This window comes from Sprattus sprattus (assembly GCF_963457725.1).
Source record: "Sprattus sprattus genome assembly, chromosome: 8".
In the NCBI taxonomy this organism is placed as follows: domain Eukaryota; kingdom Metazoa; phylum Chordata; class Actinopteri; order Clupeiformes; family Clupeidae; genus Sprattus; species Sprattus sprattus.
Genome location: NC_137927.1, coordinates 1,543,094 through 1,556,086, shown reverse-complemented (window position 1 = coordinate 1,556,086; position 12,993 = coordinate 1,543,094). Strand labels below are relative to the sequence as shown.

The following is a 12,993-nucleotide window of genomic DNA, read 5'->3' as shown; positions in this document are numbered from 1 at the left end:
ATAAAAGGCCATTAGAACCATAATTCATTAAGGTAATTTTACTTTTAATACTTAAGTATATATGAAGGCAAATACTTTTATACTTCTACTTAAGTGGAAATTCAAAGTGCATACTTCCACTTTTACTGGAGTAATATTTTACACCAGGTATCTATACTTTCACTTAAGTACGTAGTTAGTGCCACTGCCCGGCGTACTGTGTCAAGATTGTCTTAGATTAGGATAATGGCTTAGAGTAGGTGGATTTCAGTTGCCATCTTCACTATTGAGACGCATCGTTGTGAACCAATGCTTGGTCCATATGATGAAATAAATAATCAATACACCTTGGTGTTTAAACTGTGTTGAGATATTAATGATTGCAATGATGTGGTGGCTTCCTTGTACAGCACATTTTGTCAGCTGGGTGTGATGAATGTGAATGCCAAAGCACTGTCAATACACACTGTTATCAAATGACGTAACGTAAACAAATTCTGATTGCACTATTTCTCATTCAGATCATTTATAGCCTAGGCTATAGTCAATACACCTTGGTGTTTAAACTGTGTCGAGATATTAATGATTGCAATGATGTGGTGGCTTCCTTGTACAGCACATTTTGTCAGCTGGGTGTGATGAATGTGAATGCCAAAGCACTGTCAATACACACTGTTATCAAATGACGTAACGTAAACAAATTCTGATTGCACTATTTCTCATTCAGATCATTTATAGCCTAGGCCTATATGTTGATAACTACACAAACATGTTGATTCATGCATATATAGTAGCCTACTACAGTGTAGCCCATTCAAAACCACACAGCTTTATATAACACTCCATAAACACAATAACAGGTGAGCTATGCTCCATATTCTGATATGCAATTGTCCTTAACTTTGGGTGTAACAACCATAACGGTTAGTCTAAATGAGTCATGTGAATATGTGTCATAATAGTTTGATAATGTACCTCCTTTCTGCAGTTCTTTGGCTTTGCACTGCTTCACTCCTCTGTCTCGCATGGCAGTCAGGGCATCCAGGCTCTCCTGTATCTTGCTGCGTTCCCGAGTTTCCCATAACTCCCTCGCCCTTCTCTCACCTTCTATCCCCTCTGCAGCCCACGCCTCGGCACAAGCCCTACAAACACACATGTCCACAAGAGGGTTGTTACATCAGGGTCAACTGAGAGCACAAGCCCTACAAACACACATGTCCACAAGAGGGTTGTTACATCAGGGTCAACTGAGAGCACAAGCCCTACAAACACACATGTCCACAAGAGGGGTGTTACATCAGGGTCAACTAAGAGCTAGCTGTCACCATCACTAGTATCATCAATACATGCACACTATAGGCACTTTATGTCAATTACATCAACATTTAAGATCAGAGGTAGAGCTTATCAAAAGCTTACCACCACCGATATGACTGTGTCTGAGTAATTACTGGACTCTGTAAAGCACTGGTGCCCAACCCGTCGATCATGATCGACATGTCGATATCAGAGACTTTCCCTGTCGATCTCTTTTTTAAACTGAACACGCGTTCTCTTGTACCTGGATTTGCATTCAGGCCTGTGCGTGTTGCAAAGCAGTTCACCAACAGAAAAATAGGTGAAGCAATAGGTTGATAGTAGGCGTTTTTTCCCGAAGACGACCTTGGTGAAACCTGCTATCCCACGATATCTGTGGGCGTGGTTGCCGTTGGTTTGTTTATTTACCCGGCCGTGTTGTCCATATAGTGTTGGCGTGCATGGCGTAGGCACCATGAAAGAAGTCGAGAAACTACAGTTTCCATCCAGAATGGGAGGAGGAATTCATCTTTACCTTGGTAAAGGACAAGAGTGTGTGCATATGTTGTGCCACCAGTCGCAGGCACTGTCCAAGCGAGGGAATTTGGAGTAGCAACACACCTCTAACCATCAAAAATTCAAAGACTGCTATCCACCAAAGAGCGTAATCCGCGCCAAGAAAGTTCAGGAGCTGAAAGTGGAGTTGAAGGCTCAACAGTCGCTGTTCGCAAAACCTGCTTCTCAAAGTAAGGCTGCAACTGAGGCATTGTTTCGTATAAGCCTTGTTTTGGCTTAACACAAGAAGCCTTTTACAGATGGGGATTTATTTAAGGAACTATTGACCATCACCACAGAGACTGTTTGCAGCACCTTCAAGGACTTGGTTGAAGGACTTGGTACTCTGTGAATACTTTTCACTGCAGTTCGATGAATCGATGGATGTAATGGACACGGCTCAGCTTGTTGTATTTGTCAGAATGGCTTTCCAGGACTTTACAACAAAGGGGGACTTCCTCACTCTTCTCCAATTAAAAGAGAGAACGAGAGGTGAGGATATTTACAACGTGTTTAAAAACTATGTCCGTGAAAAGAACATCCCCCTTCATAAACTGGTGGCAATCACTACCGATGGGGAACCGGCAATGTGCGGTGTGCACGCTGGTTTTACAGCACTGTGCCGTAATAATCCAGATTTCCCCGACTTCAAGAAGTATCACTGTGTGATTTATCAGCAAGCCTTGGCTGGGAAAGTTGTGGACTTTTCTCATGTCATGTCACTGGTGGTGAAAGTGGTAAACTCGATTCAAGCAAAATAGGCTGTAAGGTGAACACGGTTTTCGTTTCAACCCGTTCCACTCACTGGCATCTACACAATCCTTAGCTTATAAAAAAGAACGAGTCGTGGTTAGTTACCAAAAAATTCGCTGAAATTCCAGTCGATTGTCTATTTGGCTTTGTTTTATGCAGAACTAGTAGCCTGGATACCAGCCCAAACCCCGCCCACACATTTTTTTGTCAGGGAGATTTGGTCTGGCTCTGGGCTAATTGGGAGAGAGTTTCATCGGTAGGATGAAACCGGACCAATCAAATTGTCAGGGCGGGCTTTATACGTTGATGGACAGATACCAACGCTTGAGTTGAATTAACCGGTAGATTCGAACTCCGACCAAGATGGCCGCGTCTCGGGTGCTTAGTGGGGAATATTTTATGTGAATTAAGCTATCTACACGACTTTATAATGTCTACATTGACTCGGTTAGTTGTGCATGTGCAACACGAATGTTGCAGAGTATTTTTTGTCTTAACTAAAGCTCTCTAGACCATTATTGTTAGATCATTGCTAACGTGTACACAAAAAACCCATTGAAACTAACTGTAGCTTGTAGCCTTAATGCTAATTAATTAACGTGAGCAGGCATATCTCAACAGACATTGACAGCGCATTCATTTTGAAAGAGGAACAGAGAAACGCGATCAAGGCATTTGTCGATTGAAAAGATGTTTTTGCCGTCCTTCCTACGGGATCAGGTAAAAGTTTAATCTATCAGATGGTAATAGGCTACTACGTTGCTCTGATTGGTTCTACGTATCCAATTCAGCGAATAGGCATTTTCTTTCCTGGTTCGTTGAAACACGCCCCATAATCACAGCCCAAAGCTTCGGTATCAGACTCATATTCTGAATAGAATCATGAGTATGACATCGTCAGGCTACAGAACTAGAGACTTCAGACTTCCCATGCGGTTAGAAACGTTAACGATAGAGGAAAACACCCGAACATCCTCAAAAAACTACACGGGAGCCGCCATTTTGCCATTCTGTTGACAAAAAGCAGCCTTCTCATTGGTGTAGCATGATCACGTGTCGAACCGTGGCACGGCTCCCGACAAAAATCTTATTACGCTCTGAAGTCTCTAGTTCTGCATAAAACAAAGCCATATAGACAATAACTGGAATTTCAGCGACAAACTTTTTTGGTGACTAACCACGACCTGTCTTTTTTATAAGCGAAAGAATGTGTAGATGCGTGCAGCGGGATTCATTTTCTAAAGGACTTTTCGTGCTTCACCTTACGGCCTAAAAACGCTTCAGCATCGCTTATTCAAGGTGTTATTGGATCAGCTCGATTCGGCGTATGGAGACCTGCTTCTGCAGGCCGATGTCAGGTGGTTGAGTCGCGGCAAAGTGCTGCAGCGATTTGTTGACTTGCTACCTGAGATTAAGACGTGTCTGTCGAAAAGGAACGAGGAGCGCAAGGAACTTTCAACGGATGCATGACTACTGGACCTGGGATTCCTGACGGACATAACCGGAAAACTGAACTCGCTCAACCACGGGAAAAGACCGGCACCTGCCCCACATGATAAGCGCAGTGAATGCGTTCAAGGTCAAACTCGGTGTCTGGACCACAAATCTGAGAAAAGGTTAGGCTGACACACTTTCCAAACCTGGAGAAAATGTCACAGTCCATCAAAGACTCTTCTGATTTTCACCCTGAGCAGAACTGTGTGCACCTGGACAAACTGGCAGCGGAGTTCAGTCCACGTTTTGTTGAGTTAGACGTCATTGAGGATATAGCTGCATTTGTTTCAAACCCATTCCTGCCTATTGATATAGAGGAGGTTGCAGACAAATTCGAGAAAGCATTTGCTTTGCTAGGTGGAGTGGACATGGAGATGGTTGATTTGCAAAATGACATAGAGCTGAAAGCCAGGTCAAGGGACAGTGACTTTTGGGGACATGTCAGCCGAGAGAAGTTTTCTCTCCTCAGTGCATGTGCACTAAAAGTGAGTGCCTACTTTGGCTCAACCTACCTCTGTGAAATGGCATTTTCACAGATGAAAATCACCAAATCCAAGTACAGGAGCCGGCTTAATGACAAACACTTCACAGACTGCCTCAGACTGGCTGTCTCTGCTTATGAGCCAAAATACAAGGCACTCACAGACAGGGACGTGCGGTCATAGGAGGCTGGGGAGGCAGAGCGTTCAAAAGTTTGGGGTCACCCAGACAATTTCATGCTTTCCATGAAAACTCACAGTTGTATTTTTCAAATGAGTTGAAAAATGAATAGAAAATATAGTCAAGACATTGACAAGGTTGGAAATAATGATTTTTATTTGAAATATTAATTTTGTTCATCAAACTTTGCTTTCGTCAAAAAAGCCTCCATTTGCAGGAATAACAGCCTTGGAGACCTTAAGCATTCTAGCTGTTTATTTGTTGAGGAAATCTGTAGAAATTTCACCCCACGCTTCCTGAAGCACCTCCCACAGGTTGGATATGCTTGATGGGCACTTCTTGCGTACCATACGGCCAACCTGCTCCCACAACAGCTCTATGGGGTTGAGATCTGTTGACTGCGCTGGCCACTCCATACGAGCTGCCTACTTCTTCCCTATATAGTTCTTCCATAATTTGGAGGTGCGCTTGGGTCATTGTCCTGTTGTAGGAGGAAACTGGCTCCAATCAAGCGCTGTCCACAGGGTATGGCATGTCGTTGCAAAATGGAGTGATAGCCTTCCCTATTTAAAATCCCTTTTACCTTGTACAAATCTCCCACCACCAGCACCAAAGCAGCCCCAGACCATCACAATACCTCCACCATGCTTGACAGATGGCTTCAGGCACTCTTCCAGCATGTCACCTGTTCTGCGTCTCACAAATGTTCTTCCGTATGGTCCAAACACCTCAAACTTTAAATTCGTCCATAGCATTTTTATCCAATCGTCCTCTGTCCAATGTCTGTGTTCTTTTGCCCATATGAATGTTTTCTTTTTATTGGCCAGTCTCAGATATAGCCTTTTCTTTGCCACTCTGCCTATAAGGCCAGCATCCCAGAGTCGCCTCTTCACTGTAGAAGGTGACACTGGTGTTTTGCAGGTACCATTTAAAAAGCTGCCAGTTGAGGACCTGTTAGGCGTCTATTTCTTAAACTAGACAGTCTAATATACTTGTCTTCTTGCTGAGTTGTGCACCGGAGCCTCCCACTTCTCTTTCTACGTTGGTTAGAGCCCGGTTCTGCTGTTCTCTGAAGAGAGTAGTACACGCCGTTGTAGTAAAAGTTCAGTTTCTTCGCAATTTTTCACATGGAATAGCCTTCATTTCTAAGAACAAGAATGGACTGGCTAGTTTCACATGGAAGTTATCTTTTTCAAGCCATTTTCAGAGTATAACTGAACCCACAAATGTGATGCTCAAGATACTCAACTAGCTCAAATGAAGGCCAGTTTTATAGCTTCTCTAACCCGCAAAACAGTTTTCAGCTGTGCTAACATAATTGCACAAGGGTTTTCAAGGGTTTTCTAGTCATCCATGAGTCTTCTAAGGCGATAAGCAAACACAATGTACCATTAGAACACCGGAGTGATAGTAGTTGGAAATGGGCCTCTATACACCTATGTAGATATTTCATTAAAAACCAGATATTTCCACCTAGAATAGTCATTTACCACATTAGCAATGTAAAGAGTCATCTTCTTTGAAAAAAACAGTGCTTTTGTTTGAAAAATAAGGATATTTTCAAGTGACCCCAAACTTTTGAACGGTAGTGTGTATATATCTATATCTATATATATATATTATAAAATAAATATTCATATTTTTCTACTAATCTGTGGTATGGGTGTCACTTCTGCATGATTCCGATCATTTCGAGCATTTTTATAATCCAAATCGCTGAATTTGCGCATTTCCGGTTCCAGAAAACAGGGTGAGGTGAGACAGATGCATTGGTGTCTATAGGCAGGGGAGGCAGTGCCTCCCCTAGGGTTGCGCAATCACTCCAAACTGGGTTTTACGCATGCGTGCGCAAGCGTAGAACCTTTGAGTTGAGCTCAAAACGCATTGAAAAATAATGTTAGTGAGGCAGGCAGTACCTCTGCCTCAGTGAAGGGGGGAGCGAGAGCGCAATTGTCAGGTATATGTTGGTTCTAAAGTTGGTCTTCTTCTACACTTCTACTTGACAGCGAAAATGGAAGGTTGTAATGCTAAGCTGAAGCAGTTCTCAAAACTGGACTTGCAGTCCAAACGTGAAATGATTAATAATGGGAGACCAATGGCGGAGCTAAAATGTTTGCTTCAAACGACGGGACAGAAGGTATTGACATTTGCATTGGAGTGTTTCACGTTTCCCAACGGGAAGTATTCATGCGCAACACAAACCTCGCTAAAGGCTGCTAGGTAGGGGTGTAAAAAATAACCGATACGTATCGATATCCGTTTTTAGCGTGTAAGATATGACTACATCGATGCGTGAAGTCCCGTATCGGTTTTAAAATGTCATGAACCGGTCTTTGCCCGATTTAAAAGTTATGAATCGGTTCACAAGCGTTTGTCCCTCACAAAACACTCGCTGGCCTGTTGCATTTTATCTCAGTCAGAATAATGACAGCCTGCCATTGGCCAAAGCCCGCATAGCATAAACCAATCAGGCTGTATTCTCAGTATTTACGCAAGGACCTGGAGACAATGACAGATTCTCAACAAGCCTATGCTAGCTTCGCTATTCATTTTCAATGGCCGATGCTATGCTAGCTACTTCAGCCAAGGAAGATACATCGTTGTTCATTGCGTGTTTCTACAGACATCCTCGGATTTAAGTAATTATAAAATAATAAATAGGAGAATATTTGTATCATTAACAATTATGTTTAACATTTATAGTCATGATTCCGAGACCGAGCCATCATGATGTCCTAACATAACTATAAGCACTGTATGAACAGTGCAAATACCAGTGCAGACATCCCAAGTCTCCCGGAAGTTCCGGGAGTCTCCCACATATTGATAACGACTCCCTGATGCCCGCAAATTACTTAAAGTCGCGAACAAGACCGCGCACACGAGACAGACGTGCTCCAAACCGCGTTTGCATTTGTGTAGCGCGCGCACGACAGAGAGGGAGAGGGACCTAGAGACTGTGCCTGCGTGAGGCAGTGTGCGTGTGTGCCTCATGAGCATCCTGATTAGCCTGTTTCGGTAAGTCAACCAATCAATTTTCAGTGTGGACTAGGGCTTCGACTTTGAATATAATTCGAATATCAAAAATTAAATAAATATTCGTACGAATATTAGGCAGCCCTTAATATTCGAACTTGTTAATGGCATTATTTTTCAATTCAGATTCCGAAACTTTCACGCATGAAGTTGTGCGAATCGCGAGCTCGTTAGCAAGGTTGTCATTTGTCATCTGGGCTCCTGTAGATGACGTTAGCATCCAGGTTACCGCCAATTTAGCAGAACAATGGCCGCGTCAACTTCGACAACCGCTCCCGATGAGGTGATCGAAATTTACACTCCTGGCAACCTCAAAAGCAACGTGTGGCGCTACTTTGGTTTTGAAAAACAGGGGAAAATATCCGCCAAAGATAAGGTCGTGTGTAGAATATGTAGGACTAAACTTGCATACCACGGGACAACGAGCAACCTGAGGGCCCACCTGTCTACCCTACATCCCGGCAAGCTGGAGGAGGGGGAGGGGGAGGGGGAGGGATTGGGGACGAGGCAGGCGAGAATTGACACCATGTTCGCACCTTCACGAGGCCTTCCCTATACCCGTCAAAGCAGAGCGACCGATTTAATAACAAGGTTCATTTGCGAAGATATGAGGCCCATTAACGTTATATATGGGAGCGGGTTTCAAGCTTTGATCCACGAGTTAGAGCCGAGATTCAAGATCCCCTGCTACCGGACCATCAGTGGTAAAATAACGACGCTGTACGACACAACCAAAGATGACATTAGGGGAATGATGCGTGGAGAAAAACTTGGACTGACCACTGATGGGTGGAGTTCTTTGGCTACCGAGTCGTATGTTACGGTCACAGCCCATTTCATCGATGAGGACTGGGAGATGAGAAATGTCGTCCTCGACACGTCTGAGCTTCAAACCGCTCACACAGCAGCGAATGTCTCCACATGCATCGAAAATATTCTACAGGATTTTCAAGTGGAGCGGGAGTCTGTGCTTGCCATCACAACTGATAATGCGACAAACTATGTCAATGCTGTAGAGAGGTACTTGAAGATCACGGATATTCCGTGCATGGCTCATACAATCAATCTGGCAGCGAGAAAGGGGCTTTCGGAGCGTTCCGTTGCAACAGCAGTTAGCTGCCTGAAGGCTGCCGCTCAGCATTTCAAGCACTCCCCTACAGACAGCTACCTCCTGGAGGCCAAGCAGAAGCTCCTTGGTCTCAAACAAGTCCAGCTCATCAACGACTGCTCCACTCGCTGGAACAGTACATATGACATGATCTGTCGGGCAGCTGATCAACAAGCCCCTGTTGCAGCAGTAATAATGGAGAAGAAACTCAGCCGTCTGGAGCTCAGCAGTGTGGAGTGGACCTTGATGGAGAAGGTCAGTAGTAACGTTGGCTAATTATGTTGGGTGGTCAAATAATATTATATATCCAATGTTAACATTACTGTTTGCAAATGTAATAACACGTATAAGCCTTGTTAACGTTGGCTAAGCTAAGTTTGTGTTTTGTGTAACGTCAAGTGGCACATCGCCTCCGCTAGCAGTATAGCTAGCAGTATAGCATGTTAGTTAGCTAATGTTAGTGGCGCTAGTTTGTAATTAAATGTGTTTGTCCCGCAGGTGAAAGACGTGCTGAAGCCGTTCAAAGTAGCCACCCAGGCGTTGTCAACAGAAGACTACCCAACATCATCAGCGGTCCTTCCCCTACAGTACGTGCTTCTGACACAGCTGAAGCCCTCCACCGATGACCCGGCAGGACTGAGGGAAATGAAAAAAATGATTTCAACTGATCTGAAGGCGCGATATGGCCCCGATAAAGATGCCTTCTTGCTACTTAACACAGCCAGCTACCTCGACCCCCGTTTTCACCGGCTGGTTCATTTGGAACAAGAGGCGCGACAGGCAGCGCGAGACAAGGTTCTGAGGGAGCTTGTAGACCTCAGCGAGCAGACAGACGCAGAAGGCGAAGGCGAAGATGAGACCGCGATGACTACGGAGCCACAGCAGCGCAAGGGAAAGAATGCTCTTAGTGCGATGGGGGACCTATTTGGCGATGTTTACTGCCAGAACTCGGCCGGAGCAGGTAATAATTATGCTATTATAATCAATAAGAAATAATACAAAACGTTTCAATTATCGATTGCCTTTCATAACAACTTAAACTCGCTATGTATAGCCCTACATTGGGGGGGGGGGGAAGTGCAGTATAAAACGTAGCCTAAACAACACATTAACAAAGACAAATTTATTTTAACAGATAGACAGAATGTTGAAGATCTGGTCCGAAGGGAATTGATGGACTATGACAATGAGCCCCCACCCCTGTCTGACAGCAACCCCCTGTATTGGTGGAAGGAGAGAAGCCCCAAGTACCCCCATCTCGCTCAACTGGCACGCGGCTACCTAGCAATATGACAAGGACATCCGTGAGGTCGGAAAGGGTGTTTTCCACCGCGGGGAACATAGTCAACAAGCAACGCTGTTCCCTAGAGCCAGAACATGTTAACCACCTGGTATTTTTGGCGAACAACTTAAAAAAGTCTGCAGCTAAATAATTATTTATCTTTATTTTGATGAAGTCACAGTTTGTGCGCACAGTTTGTGTCCAACCTTAAATAAATAATGTTCTGAAAACATCGTTGCCTGTTCATTGACGTTGACTGATACACTGCCCCCTGGTGGACAAAACATATACATCTTTTTAGTTCTATACCATATATTATAGGTCTTACTGAAGGCATTTAATGGTCAAACTATTATTAATAAATATTCGAATATATTCGAATATTAATATTAATAAATAAACGAACTTCGAATTTGATTTTTAGGCAAAAGTCAAAGCCCTAGTGTGGACGGGCTTTTATCTCTTCTGCCGATCTTCTGCCTAATCAGTTCAGTGTATCTAGAAACAGGGGCACCATGGCACAGGGACAGTGCCGCCCAAAAAGAAAATATAAGACATTTTACAAAAGACTATACAAAGGTGTACCCCTGTCTTATAAAAGTAAATCACAATGACCGTCTTGCACGCTGTACTATCTGTTACAGTGATTTCAGCATTGCCCATGGTGGGTTAAATTACTCTAATAGACATGTTGAGGTGAGTTCAACAAGTTTAATTTTATGTGCATATTATTCATGCCATCAAGTTGCCAGGGCTACATAAAAACAACAAAAATGAACAAAGAATTGCATAGAACTATAGCCTATAGAATGATATTATGCTTTTATAACTTTTAGGGACCACAACAGAAATACGTAGGCCTAGGGGGGGAATACCTCCCTGAAAGAATTTTTTGCAGGTTGGGATGTCTGACTTAGTGTTTTCAATAATTGAACGGCATCGAATCGAATCGCATCGCATCGTGTCGTATCGTATCGTATCGTACTGAATCGTTTTTTATCAACATGCATCTTTTCTCGTATCGTATCGTGCCCATGTATCGAGATACAAATCGTATCGTTTTTGTCATGAGAGATTTACACCCCTACTGCTAGGTGCAGGAAAGTTGCCTTGAAGTTGTGAGCAGACTAGGTGCCTGAGCTAAACTAGCCACTGACTGCATTCGCTCAAGAAGAGGAGGTAGATCGCGGGAGAAGAGGACAACGGATTTCCACTGAACTATACGGGGAGCCGTGAGTGGATTACTTTGGTTTCACCTCAAATTGACGGTTACGAGCTCCAACGAAAGTGCACCAACTTTAAATTATACCGGTCAGTAGAACATTTTGGTATTGTGTGCTATGTCTGCAGTGTTTAACGGTTTGCTTGTTAATACGTTGTGTAAATAAATATGTAATAGTTTTTTCTAAACTGCGAATTCAAGTGTCCGAGTTGTGTAAAAGGTCATTTAAATTAGCATCCCACCACCGTAGTTATATCTTCCCTAGACAAAATGAAATGAGCCATATCATTGGTGGGAGGGAAACCGATTGTACGTTTAGCTGTAGGCCTATAGCCTTGTAAAAGTCAGTTGACTATTGAGCCGCATAACTTCTTATAATAATACAAAAGTAATAGTATTAGACAATAAAACAAAAATTTTTCAGTTCTGGTGAGATGAATTTCTTTCAAACCATAAGCACATGTACGATGTATACATTTCTATTTTTTAAAACAACTAGAGATCGGAATGACGTAATCACTCCCGGTTTCTGTGCCTCACCAGCTGCGAACCTCACGGCACGTCACTGCTCACAGACAGTGTTCAGTCACATCCATCACACTGACTTGTCACATGAGAAATTTGTCAGTGTTGTGTTGTAAATTTAGTTGATAAATAAAACCTTTCATATCCAGCCTGCTCATTGCAAATGTGTTTTTTCTTGTTCATATTGTACATAAAGTGTTTGATTTCATTTAATTACAACTAGGCCAAATATAAAGTTAAGTTGTAAGTACAGTCTGGAGTCCAGACAGTCTTTTTCTGTCAACGCCTCAATAGGTAGATCTTTAGGTCACCCATCTTGATCTTGGGCCTAAAAAGTTTGGTGACCACGGCTGTAAAGTGACTTCGAGTACTAGAGAAGCGCTATATAAGATTGATTGATTGATTGAAATACCTGGCCCGGCCCAGGCCGATAAATACAAAACCCGATTTGGGATTTGCCCGACAACAATCAGAGCCAAACCTGAGAGATTATCGATAAAAGGGATCCAATTTGACAGAGTTCATTCTGGCTTGGCAATGCACAGGAATTATGCCCGTCATTGAAACGTACAGGTAACACTAATATCTAGCAAATAGTTAAGGGCTCACTGCTATCACGCACTTTCCCAAAGTCACTAGAAACAGCTGCCATTAAGCTTCATTTTAGAACAGAGAACATTGAAAAAGTCGTTTTCAATCAACACACACACACACAATCACCTGTCTTTGGGAAATACAGGTCGGTCATCCAGGTAGGTCAACTTATTAAGACGCACTATCAGAGTCTTCCTGTAGTATGGGATGTTTTTGATGACATCATTCCCCATGAGATTAAGCACACGCTGAAAAAGACACAGAGAATTAAAAACCCTTAATATTAATGAAAATAATACACATTAAATACACAACTTTAACATATAAACACTTAATATTAATGAAAATAATACACATTAAATACACCACTAAACGGGACAATGAAGAGTTTAGCTAGCCAGCTCCAAACAGGACAAGCTGAACAAGTGCACCAGACCTGGGAGAAAGGACAAAGAAGAGACTCCCATATTTACACATCAAAGGTCTAAA

The 12,993-nt window shown here is 43.0% G+C and overlaps 1 protein-coding gene across 1 annotated transcript in view; it reads right to left on the bottom strand.

The window, feature by feature from the left end:
• Positions 1–12,993, bottom strand: part of dnaaf1 (dynein axonemal assembly factor 1) — a gene marked incomplete at both ends in the record, with an annotated part of 69,800 nt that overhangs the window by 20,411 nt on the left and 36,396 nt on the right. The window contains 2 exons of the mRNA XM_080844170.1: positions 955–1,121; positions 12,631–12,752. Of these exons, the coding sequence (XP_080700296.1) occupies positions 955–1,121; positions 12,631–12,752 (289 nt within the window). The remainder of the gene's footprint in view (positions 1–954; positions 1,122–12,630; positions 12,753–12,993) is intronic.